The 12,839-nt window shown below is 35.9% G+C and overlaps 1 protein-coding gene across 1 annotated transcript; it reads right to left on the reverse strand.

Moving 5' to 3' along the window:
* Nucleotides 1-1,964: 1,964 nt before the first annotated feature.
* Nucleotides 1,965-4,101, reverse strand: LOC105163207 (gibberellin receptor GID1B). Its single transcript, XM_011081469.3, has 2 exons — nucleotides 3,698-4,101; nucleotides 1,965-3,162 (listed from the first exon to the last, which is right to left on the reverse strand). Exons 1-2 carry the CDS (start codon nucleotides 3,734-3,736, stop codon nucleotides 2,170-2,172), a joined length of 1,032 nt encoding a protein of 343 aa, XP_011079771.1. The 5' UTR covers nucleotides 3,737-4,101; the 3' UTR covers nucleotides 1,965-2,169.
* Between the last annotated feature and the right edge of the window lie 8,738 nt (nucleotides 4,102-12,839).

The following is a 12,839-nucleotide window of genomic DNA, read 5'->3' on the forward strand; positions in this document are numbered from 1 at the left end:
TAATGCATGTGAAGATATATATTTTTATTGTTATAAGGGCAGTTTAATTGAAAAAAAAAAATTGATTGACGTACAATAAATGAGTAATAAGTCAATTGAGGGTAAACATCAATTTTCATTCAATTTTTTTTTATAATATCAGCAAATTCAATGAGTTTTTTTATAAACGGAGGGACTCATTCGTTAAATAAAAGTAAACATCATGGGTTCTAAATATAATTTTTTAAACTATTACTGAATTTCAGGTGTAACTACATTAAATTTTATAAAAAGAGTGTAATTATTGATTTAAAAAAAAAAGAAATAAACAAGAAAAAAAGAAAGAAGGGGTTGGTAAGTATGAAGATTGAAGGGGCAGGGCAGCGCAGGGAGTAGAGAAGAACAGACTAATGAGTGAGACGGTGACAAGCAATTACAAAAGCCTCAACACACAATTATTGTGTCTTAATGAAACTCGCCAATGAGATCACACTGTCACGATTTTCACACACTAATAACGCCACAGCTAATCACATAAAACGACAAAACCACCACCACCACACCAAAAGTTAAAATAATGCAAGAAAACAACAAAAGTGATTATTATTATTATTTATGAATGAAGGAATGGTGTATTAATTAGGAGATTGTTTGTTGAGTTGAGAGGAGTAATAAGGCAGAAAAGTCAAATGTGAAACAGTGGGAGGTAAGAAGGGATTTTGTCATTTTGTGGGGTTTTTGTCCAAACTCTTAGCTGTTTCTAGTCTACCATTTAGTGCCCATAAAACACACTTGCCAAAAAGCAATCCCAACTACTATAATTTAAACTATGTTTGTTGGGGGAGCTATTTTTCAAAGTGGTCCCTCTCCCTCACCCTTCATCATCATCACTATCACTTTGCAACTCAACTCATATTCTGTGCGTTTTGATTTTATTCTAAAAAGATAATTTATTAGAGAAATAAGATTTTCAAAGTTATAATCAATTTAATGTAGAAAAAACAATAAGGGAGGAGGTGGGGGTGCCAAGAATTAATCAAATCAACGTCAGATGATAGGGAGGTGGAATTGTTTGGACTCATGTCTAATCATTTTAATTGTTGTGTGGGGGCAAGAAGATTGTGACGTGCTTCGTTGGTGGAGTGTTTGTGTTTGGCGTTCGGGGGAGAGACACACAACGGGCCTCTCTATGGTCCACCACTTTCAAAAACGCCGTTTTCAATTTCGCAGCAGCTCACCAATTAAAGAAGCAACGACTTTGGACAAAAGGAAAGCAACTCTCCGTGGTCTTTTTGTTGGCTTTAAGATAGTGAGTGATGAGCCATCCATCCATCCATCCTGGAATACAACCATAAAATCGCATTTTCACCCATAAAACTGCCAAAGAATCACAGACTAAAATCGCATTCCATTCCGACATTATATAAGAGTGCTCCCAAAATGGTTATAAGAAGAGGAAGAATAGGAATGGTGGGGGAAGACGTTTCTGCATCAAATTTTCCCATGACCCACACACGCTTGCAACACAGACCAACAATTGCTTGAAACTCAAATTTAGATACTGCCCATTTCCAAGCTATGGGGATTTCAAATTTACACACTATTCTTCTAATTAGTATTATAGTAAACATACATAGTAAGCAAAGTCGGCTGCATAGCGTTCTTGTTAGATATTAACACAAAAAATATTTATATATTTCTAGACGTATAAGTACAGATCACAATACCATGGATTTCCCAATCCATGTATTGAATTAGTAGTTTCTATCATTAACATGAATACCCTCGCCGCCTCCTACAATGCCGGAAGTCGGGCCGTGGGGTAATCTTGATATCGAGTTGCTACGCTGCTTAAGTCCATAACCGAGTTATAATACTAATAGCTGAGGTACCGTGGTCTCTGAGCTCCCGATATGGATTCCTCTTCCATGGAAGGAGCCAGGTCAGCCTGGCGACAATTTTCAAGGAGACGATACTGCACCAGGTGCAAAACATCATATCACCGCCACAAATGACAAAGTTATCAACAAAAGCAGTAATTTTCTACACAACCATATAACTACACACCACCGCTGCTGTTGCTGCTGCTGACGAAGGGAGTGGAAGAAGAGCCGCGAAGTTATTTGTCAAGCTTCGATTATGTATGGCTGCCTGTAACTGAAGTTAATTAAGGTGATTTTGTATAAACAGTTAAGAGTGGATAAAGCTTGTCATCTCGTCCATTAGGCAATGGAAATGGTCGTTGTTCGGCAAGAAATAGAATCCGATTGTTGCCTTCTCGAGATAAAGGAGTGTGACTTCTTGCCCGGACTTCTTGAGGCCTTCGACATAACGCAACTGCCAGTCCTTGAGAAGATCCAATCCAGCCACAACGATGAGGCTTTTCGGAAAGTTAAGCCCCTCAAGGCTACGACTCCTGGGGCCAAATACATTACATGCTGGATGGTCCCGATCTTCCCCTTCAGGAAGGTATGCTCTCCAGTACCAATCTCTGTCTTGGATCCTCACAAAGTATTTCCCATCCAATTTTCTCTCGGATTCTGTTCTCTCTTGCCCGCCAAACAACGGATGAAGAAGAATATTACCCAACACCTCAACACCGGGCTCTTCCGCTGCCCGAACAGCAACATGATGAGCAATATTACCACCAGAACTATCCCCCGCCAAATACACATGAACCTTAGAATCTTTCCCACTCCGAAGCCATGATCTCGAGCTAACCCACTTTAGAGCTGCCCATCCATCATCATATGCACACGGGTACCTGTGCTCGGGCGATCGACGATAATCCACAGATACCACAGCAGCCTTGCAAGTCTTGACGAGGCGCCGACAGAACGTGTCGTAGATAGCACTATTGGCTGAGGAATGAACGAAGCTTCCGCCGTGGAAGAAGATGATTACGGGTACAATTTCAGTAGTACTCAAGGGCTTCTCCAGTTCAACAATCCCCCATTGAGGCTCATTCTCATTGGCAGCCAAATAAACTCTGCTGAGGAGGCTTGTGGCCCGATCTACAACATCAAAAGAGTAAACCCCATCAGCGGGATTAGCGTTTGCAGGCACTTTCCGGTCAAGATACTCATTCAGATCACGGTTGAATGTGCCGTCGTCCCGCCGGAGCATGTTGTAAGCAAGCTTGAAATGTGATATCAGAATCCATGTATTAAGCGGAACCACTCTCTGCACAAAGGAAATGAGGACAAGCTTTTAAGTTACTCAAAGTGTTTGAAAAAACAGAGCACAAAATAGAAGTCAAACAGAAATTGAGAAGGAAAAATTGCACAAATATACACAAGCACCCCAAATCAGTATTATCAACTCAGTAAGGTAATCAGCTGTAAAGGAAAATTCTGAAAACAAAAAATAAAATAACATGCACATCCATAAAAAGAAAGGAAACTGGAAAGTAGAGAAAACCAACTAAAAAAAACCCAACACTCAAGCATGAAATCGGTTTATGGGGACTGCTAAATCAGTAGCACAGAGCAAAAAAAACAAAGTGGAAGGAGAAAATAGAAATACAAACAGAGATAAGCACCGCAAAATCAACGGGAAAGATTCAACCTTTCACCATAATCACAAACAGCAATCAACTCTTCCTCGACCAAGAAGCTCAACCCACGAGATTAATCGCAAGAATTAGAGGAAAGAGGAATAAAATTCAAAGAACCCTCTTGAGAAAAGACTTGTTGTCAGAAGTGAAGACAATAATTACCTTTGATTCATTAGCATTTACTTCATTACTGCCTGCCATGAGGAGTTGCAGTTGCTAAAGAATCACTCTTTGGAAATCCCACACGAACACGATGATCTCCTCGAAAGACAGATTGATGATCTTGATTATACTGCTAATATTACTTATCACCCCCCGAGTCTGTTTATGTGGCCTGATACTCCACTTTTTCACTTTTCTCTTTCACTGTTCTCTTCCTGGTGCTTGAGCTTCTCTGAACAACAAACAAAGAAGGAAGACACTTCTGCAGATATGCAGAGACAGAGGGATTCAGTTTCCCATCCCAACCCAACTAAAAAAGATCAAGAGAAGAAAAACACACAACAAGAGAGAGAGAGAGAGATAGAGGAGAGGGTAATAAATAAATAATATTCGGAATTAAAGAGAAAAAGAAAATGGAAAAGAAGTAATAAATAGTGGAAAGAAGGAGAAAAACGAAGCTAACGTGAAATTACTATAATGGATAAGAGAGAGAATAAGTTATGTTAGAGAAAGAAAGAGAAGAGAGTGGGGGGGGTGGGTTGGAGTCAAAGGCAAAGGCAAAAGCAACTACGGAGGTGAGGCGGAGACGACAAATGGGAGCGGCCAAAATAAACTGTCTGAGTAGGCCCCACCATTATAATATAATTCCAATTTGGTTCACTATTATGTCCATAAATAATAATGTTTGCACCTGCCTCTATTTCACACTCACAATTCATATTAAGCCAAAACTACAAAATTATATTCAAATTTATTGTCTCATTTTTGTTTATGAATTTTAGTTGTATCTTTTTATTTTCAAAAAATACATCATCAATTTGAATTCATTGAAGTAAAAGAAAAAAATATTACAATAGTAAACACCCAAATTGGTTAAAAAAAAAATCATCAATCGCACTCTTCGAATGGAACTAGTGATGAATATCACTTTTTTAGCGGTCTCGATATTTAAATTGAATATTTTACAATAATAAGTGACTATTACAAATAATATTTAAAGGTGGGCTGCTATACGAGGAGAAAACCGTCGTTTTGCTGGAAGAAAGCACTAATAGATAAGCTCAAATATTTCTTATTGGTTCCTGTCAAAAAGGATGTCGTGTTTTTAATTTTTTAAATTTATAAAAATTAAATTTTATTGAGATCATGAGTTCGAATTTCAGGAGACGTATTATTAGTAATATAAGCATTTCTTGCAATATATTAACCTAAAAAAAAGATTGAAAAGTAGATGTAGATAAGATGTGATTGGAGTGATGGTTTTGGCTGAGAGCCAAAAGGGGGATTACTAATAGTATGTTATTAGAAGGGGCAATGGGCAAAGTGGGTATTGGCAAGTGCAGTTATTACGACGACAACTACTCCCATTCATCATCTTTTGTTTGTTTTAGGTTACTTGTTCCGTTTTTGTTCCCATTTGGATTTTGGTGTCTTTTCCATGTGTAGGGAGTGGTGTTAGCAATCCCACTAGAAAAGACAAACCCAATATGTATGTATGTATGTTAGTATGTATGTATGGTCTCTTGACTCTCTTCTCTTGGGAGTATCAATTTTCAAAGACAATACGCTTTTTGGGATAATTGCACTTTTTTTCCCTGTGTTTTGATGTAATTATACATAGATTTCTTATGGTTTGAAATTTTTATCTATTAATTTTTAGGTTTGTTTTTGTCTAACAAATAAATTATCTGTTAGTTAAAATTCATCAAACTTGCTTATATCAACAAAAATATTTGAAAAAGTCTATATTTAACCTCTATTAATTTATTATTGATTTACTGTAGGTCAAATAAATCTTTTTATGATCAAATTACCTTCATACGTCTTCACGCATTAATGCATGTGAGGAGGTATATCTTCATCATTCTAAGTATAGTTTAGTAAAAAAAAAATAATTTGACCTGTTATACGTCAGTAATAAGTCAATCGAGAATCAATATCAATTTTCATTCAGTTTTTTTTGTTAATATCAGTAAATTCAGTGAATTTTGAATAAATGAGGGATTTATTCATTAGACGGAAATAAATCTCACGGGTACTAGATGAAAATTTTCAAATCACAAAAAATCTACATATAATTACACCATACTTCAAAAAAAGAAAGTGTAATTATCCTATACTCTTCTCCAATATATGTAATACAGTTTGCTTCTATTGGTCAAACTATCATGTGATTGGCCCTGTTTTTTCTTTATGGCCTTAACTTACAAAATATCAAAAAAAGAAAAGTCATCTCAAAGTAAACATACACTTTCCCATCACTTTTATAAATTACCATTCACATTTTAATTTATAGTATGACTTTTTCTACAAGCCAATGCTACATTATTTTAAATTGTACCAATTGAAAATTATTATTGATTTAGCTTGAAGATATCACATGTACAATTCTTTTCATTCATTTTCTTGTTACGACTACATATTTATTGCTTATTATTGAGTTGTTTATTCACAACTCTCAAATTGATTATCAAATTTCGTTCCACAACTAGAAAAAATAACTTCAACTGCCGGGAACAAGCAATAGTCTCACTACGTTGCTGAGTCGGGCGTTCCCTGAAACCAAGCATGTGGACATCAAAGGTGTAGCTGTCTGCCTACCCCTTCGAATCAAAAAAGCAACGTATTCTTACGACGGTCAAAATTTATTGCGACTCTTTATCATCAGTAGATTTTCTCATCATTCAAATGTTAATTTAGGTTTTTTTTTCATAAGTAGTTGTATAGAAGTAAAAATTAAAATGAAATTGAGGGAGTGTGAGGTGAGTTGATCACAAATTGTAGCCGAATATAGAAATACATCCAAAAGGGTGAAGGAAAAAATGTTTTGGAAGTAGCCAAAAGGGGTGTGTACTTGGAAGCAAGCAAGACTTTAGCCTTTAGCCTTCCCTTCCACAAAAGAGAAGAAATCAAGAAGAAAAAAGGAAAGGCAGACAGCAATTTTTCCTGCGTGCGCCGGACGCCAACCCTCCCTCCTAGCCCACGTGGCGATAAATCGCTTCACCCCACGCCCACCCTCGGCCTTCCTCATCAATTGACCAAAAAGTCCTCCACCTCCCTCCTAAACCACAATCTTACCACGGAGGAGGCGCGACACGTGTTTTGGCGTGTAGCGTTAAACGCGTGACTGCATGTTTTTTGTCAGAACTTCCCAACTCGTGGGCCCCGCACACCTTTAATTTTTTCGCCCCTTTTCGTTTTTCAATAATTAAGTATTTATTATTTCGTCTTTTTTTTTTCTTTTGGAGGGGAGGGGGGGCTTTGAAATTTGTCGTTCTCTGGAGTGTAATTATATATTACCACGTAGGTAATGGCACGTGATGGTCATGTGAGGTCGGGAAGGGGCCCCTCCTCATTTAGAGACGAGGGATGGGTCCCACAAGGGGGACATGATGCCCTCACAGCTTGAAACGTGGGCTGCTGTGATCTTGAGACTTTGGATTGGACTGATGGATACAATATCCAGAAAGAAAGAAAGAAATACCAAAAACTACATCGTATCCGTACTATACAGAGACCCTATCAGCCAAACGGGAATTTCTTTCTGGTAAATTGCATTTCAACCCCTCCAAAATTTGAAGTTTTTCAATGGACTCCCCATAGGAAATAAGCAGATCAACACGTAAGGTGCTTTTTATCTAAATGTTGTGGGGTTTATTGCAAAATAAAAAAATGTGGGGGGTAAATGGAATTTAAACACGAGTTTTATATCGTACTGAATACATGTAACAGGGTGAGGGTGAGGGTAGGAGAATGCAATGATGGGGTAGGGAGGGCCCTAACACATAATGCTCCACAAACCAACAAAAAGTTGATATATAAAAAGATCACACGAGAAATGTGGAGGGAATGGGATCTTCCAAATACCAAAAATCCGAGGTTGCTTGCTCCAATAAATACATTACATGCCCCTTATTGCCAATTCACATCACCTATCCCCGCACATTCATACTATCTCCCATTCCCCACTTTTATGAGCCATTATAATAATAATTATTAAAAAATAATTAGGGTAAATTATATTGATATTATCTTATATCAGGTTAAATTTATATAAATATCTTCTTTTTTTTATAAAAATAGAGTTATATTTTTTAAAGTGTGTACGTGTAATATGTAGGTGTTATTACAATTATAACCTTAAAAAGTGTAGCTATAATTTTATAGAAAACAGTAAGTGTTTGTGTATTTTGACCCAACTTTAAAGGGTGTCAATTTACCCTAAAAATTATTGTGGGTTCAAATATCACAAATATGGGTATATGATTTACTTTTATAGTTATTTCTTGTTATATGTTTTTTTTAATATATTGTTTGATTTGGAATATTAATGTTTTGAATCACTTATTTGAATTTGAATATACTAAATAATATTATGCATCAAATAAAAAAGATATACTCCCAACTTTCATTTATGATTTTCTTTTCTTTTCTTTCATATATATATATGTAATCTGGAAATATTCTTTTAGTACATGCATACTTTGGTGCGCCTCACACTTATCATATGAACTATAAAGCAAAATTTCGAAACTCACAAAAGAAAAAATAATTATAGAGTCTATATATTGAGAAAATGAAATCATTATCGCGCCTATTGCCTTACTTCCTCTAACTTACCTTTTTTTTTTTTACAGTAAAAATATATTAAAAATTAATAATAGCAACAAACTTTTTAAATTTTACATTTCGATTTGAAACAAGACTACTATTTTAAAAGTGAATTGAAAGCTATAATTCCATAAAGACTGAACTACAATTTATTTTTTTAATAATCAAATAATAGCTCATGTGCATAAAAATAAGGTGGTTCAAAGAGTTTCGAGGGTCCATAAAAGAAGAAGAAACAGAAAGTCCACGACACCCTTTAGGAGACCTAGGACATCCCACCCCTATAATGTCCCCAGGAAGCCAAGAATGTTTCAATCCACAGTTTAAATAGGTAGGCCTAAACAGCCTAAACAGCCCAAGAAACCCAAGAAGAAGGGAGGAGACTAGGGACATTCCCGACTCAAACGATGATTAAAGCCCGAAAAGGTATTCGACCCAAAAGGCCCGCACACGTAGCAGCCCACTCTCCCACGTGAGCCATCAGCAACCACTTGAACCACATCAGCCCTAGCAAGAAGGACTCCCTTAACAGCTAGAACTCCTTACAGAAGAGAGGTCTCCGTAGACAAAGAAGACTCCTTCTAACGTACGTCCAAATACGAATAAGGAGCTCTTAACCAATCTCCATGAATATCAAGGGAGTGGAATAGACCCCCAACTAATTGGGGCACTCCCCTATAAATACAGGTTTGGTCTCTCCAGACGAGGGATACCCCAAACACCTTTTCTACACCCTTCTTACTCTTTAAACTCCTCTCTCATTTTCTAAACTATCTTTTAAGCTCTCTCTAAACATATTATCACTTGTTTTTACATTTTTCATCAATTTTATTCACAATATCGCGACTTTAAATTAAATTTACCTTTTCACTTTATTCAATCTTAAATTCAATACTAATTTGGGCGTCGGAGTACTAACGCCTATTTAAACGGAAATCTACAAACGATTGTCCAAATCCATTAGACATTTGCATTTTTTACACGCATCAAATGAGTATCACCTTATTCAAAATGGAGACTGATTACATGTGAAAACATTTGTGCAATTTTAGACGAAAATAAAAGAATATTTAAGTTTTAGAAAGATAGCATTATTCGAATGGAATAGGAGCATTTATGCCGGTGAATGTGAATGTGAATGTGAATGTGATGCATTTGGTAAGGATAAATAGAAACAGAACAGGTGTGAAATCTAGATTATTTGAATGGATTGGATTGGACCTTTTCTTCCCTTACTCAACAAAAATATTTGAAAAACTTGTACTTTTGATCCGATATAAGAAAAGGTACAATTGTATTTTTTATTCCAAAATTTATAGATTTAGCACATTTGATTTTTTATACTAAAAAATTATAGTATTTAGTATAAAAAATGCTTTAATTTTTTATTTTATGAAACAAAAAATGCAATTTTTTATTGTATGAGACAAAAAGCACAATTTTTCAAATATTTTCGATCTCCTCATTTCTTGCCATACACAACAAATAACAAATTACTTTTCTTCTAATATATTGTTCCTCTTTTTTCACAAACCCATATTTTACATTTATTTCAAGAAAAATGAAAAAAAAAAAAAGAGGCAATAAAGAAACAAAGGAAGAGGGAAAGGGGGCTTTTAATTACTTTAATAATTAATAAAAAAAGATTTGGTGGGCATCTCTCTGAATATTAATAATAATGGATGCGAGTGATAATAATAATAATAAAGAAAAAAGGCAATTCCGAAATATAGTAATCCTAAGTTTCTTTAGACGTGCAGTGCAGTGTTTTGGATAAATAGACAAGGCCCCAACTCTGCTTATTCCCAAACACAATGCCTCCGGTTTTTCCATACTTTACACTTGTTTAAACCATACAAGTGTTGAACAAGTCACCCCCAATTTGGACTTTGGAACATCATTCCAAATTATTTACAAAATTACTATTTATTTTGTTCAAACCACAATTATACCATCACTTTCTCTTTAAATATATGAGGCCAGCAAAAAATGCTCGAGTCTAGTTACAGTAAATTATAATAAAATTTAGTGATAGAAATGAATAGAGTGTGAAATTCAAACTATTGGCTTTAGAAGTTGTTATTTGTAAGTAAGACCAAAATCAATATGAACAAGCTAAAATCTCTTATTTCTTCGGGATGAGGGAGCCCCAGCTAGCATGTGGGCTCTTTGGTTTTCAAGAAAATAATTATCTTTAGTATGAGGAGATTTCCAACTCATCATCTTCTGTGGCCACGTATCCTAATGAAACTTATTCCCATCTTCAGTCTTCACGTGATGTGGCAAGATCCCATATTTTTTACGATTCAGTTGGAGGCCTTCCTTATCGAGTAGGGTTCCTTTATGTGCAGACATGCGATTACCTTTGCATAAGGATGTCTCCAGCTCAACCTTTTTTGTTATCACATGTCCTAGTTTTGGCGATTGAAATTTATCTATTTGAACAAATTTTTGGGTGATGTGGAACATATAGTACTATGTGGATTTGGCACTTGAATAAGGTTTGCTGACTCTTTTAAGATTTATGTGGTCTTGAATTTCTCTTTATTTCTTTTAGGTGATTTGAAGCCTCTCGAATTATCTCAATTTAACAATCATCAATATAATAATAAGAATAAAATAAGGAGTTAAATAGTGAAGAGTGTAGTTGAGGTAGATAATTAATTAGTTGGAATAATAATAGTAGTTGTTTGTATTGAGGAAGGAATGAAGGGACAGTGTTGGGGAATTTTGTAGTGATTGATTGTCGTATATAGAGGTGGCTAAGCATGTGCCACACCCACACCCACACGCACCGCACCAAACATATTGGCATGAATGTGATAGCTCCACCTCCTCCTCCAGGCCTCCCCCCTACACTTGTCCTTTAATACATTTGAAATGAAATAGTATTGATAATAAAAAAGAAAGCATAAAAAGGGGAGGGGTGGGACATAGAGAGAAATTGGCGTGTAGTGTGTTAGGTCAAGAAGTGGGAACAGGGTTTGGCTTGTTGTGCAAAAGGGGTGAATCCCACCAACTGGAAAAACACCTTCACTCATTACTCATCTCTTCATTTTTGGACCTCTCACTCCTACTGTTCCTCCTTTGTCTTTTTCCTTTTGTCCCTTTTTTCTTACTTTCTTTTCTATTTCCATCCCCTTCGCCACTTGAGCCCAAACAATTAAGGTGTGCCTGTCCCTCCCCTTTCTTAATTAATTCAAAATGCAAGTGCATGAATGAAGGGTGATGTGCATTCCCGGACAATTTGATGTCTTATTATTACAGTGCATTAAAGAGGGAGTCAGAAAAACTAACAACAATTACGCGTCAACCTGCCTCCCCTCCCTCCTCCCTCTTAATTCTCTCTCTCATTATCTTGTTCTGACCACCGTCCAATATTATTAACATCCCTACTACCCCTACCCCCACGTTGCTTCCTGCAAATTGCAATACCTGCCTTGACATTGTTTATGTCGCGTTTCTAGTTACGGCAAAATCGTCTTCCTCTTTCTTCTTCCTATCAATAACATAGATAACTAGAAGTTGGTGTGAGTGTATGGGAATCCTTTTCTTTTGACTTTTTCCATTCCCCCATTACCCATTACCCATTTGTTCACATCTATATGTATGTAACTCTTGAGATTCCCATGACATCCCTTTTCTTCCTTCCTTCTTCTTTTTGCTTTTACTTTAATTTCCACAACTTATACACTTACCTCTTCTTATTAAACCCTTTTAAGTTGTCCATAACTTTTTCATTTGTAATATCTTGGGTTAGTTACACTTTCCGAATACCTAAACCAGTAAATTAGACACCGTGGGCTTAAGAATAATGGTGAGTACATTAAATGAGTGTATAAATCACTTGTCCATGGCATGGGGATAATTACGGGCCACAAACAACGTCAGAGCGACGTGATCCACTTACAGCCGTCAATACAAGAAAGATTGGACGATTGAATTGTGTGATGACATCATCAAGTCGGGTTAGACGCTGAATAAAAATATATACATCCTAGAATGTTGGTGTTGGACCTCAATCACCATCAATATTTATTATAGAATTTAAAGTAATAAAACTACTTTCTCATTTTATAATTATGTAATTTCTTCAGTATATTAAAATTATTAATTATTTTTTATTAAAAAAAAGACTATAGAGTAATTTAATTTATTAAAAAGAGTAGAGAAACAAGTGTAGGTGTAAATAAGAGTAGAATGAAGGCATACGCATATCCATGAACGTGTAACAACTCCATCCATGATGGGGATGGAGTGACGACTGCCATGACGGGAACATAGACAGTGACTAGAGTTTGGATGTAATGTAACTAATCCCAACCACATCATAATTTCTGAAACCCAATGCAATTCCAAGAATACACTGTCTCATATTTTAAAGGATTAATTATTCTCTTCTGAAAAAATAATAATTTATTTTTTGTATTTTTTAAAATATTGCAATTTATCACCTAAAAACACATGGGGTATATTGTTTGTTGGGAAAATTTGGCCCAAACCAAAGGTGATGGGCCCTCACTTCGGACGG

Source organism: Sesamum indicum, linkage group LG6 (genome assembly GCF_026168435.1).
Source record: "Sesamum indicum cultivar Baizhima isolate 11 linkage group LG6, ASM2616843v1, whole genome shotgun sequence".
NCBI lineage: Eukaryota > Viridiplantae > Streptophyta > Magnoliopsida > Lamiales > Pedaliaceae > Sesamum > Sesamum indicum.

Coding starts and splice junctions, on each gene's coding strand:
- LOC105163207 (XM_011081469.3), bottom strand. CDS start 3,736: ATGGCAGGCAGTAATGAAGTAAATGCTAATGAATCAAAG. Junction 3,163..3,697: donor TAAATGCTAATGAATCAAAG/GTAATTATTGTC, acceptor TCCTTTGTGCAG/AGAGTGGTTCCGCTTAATAC.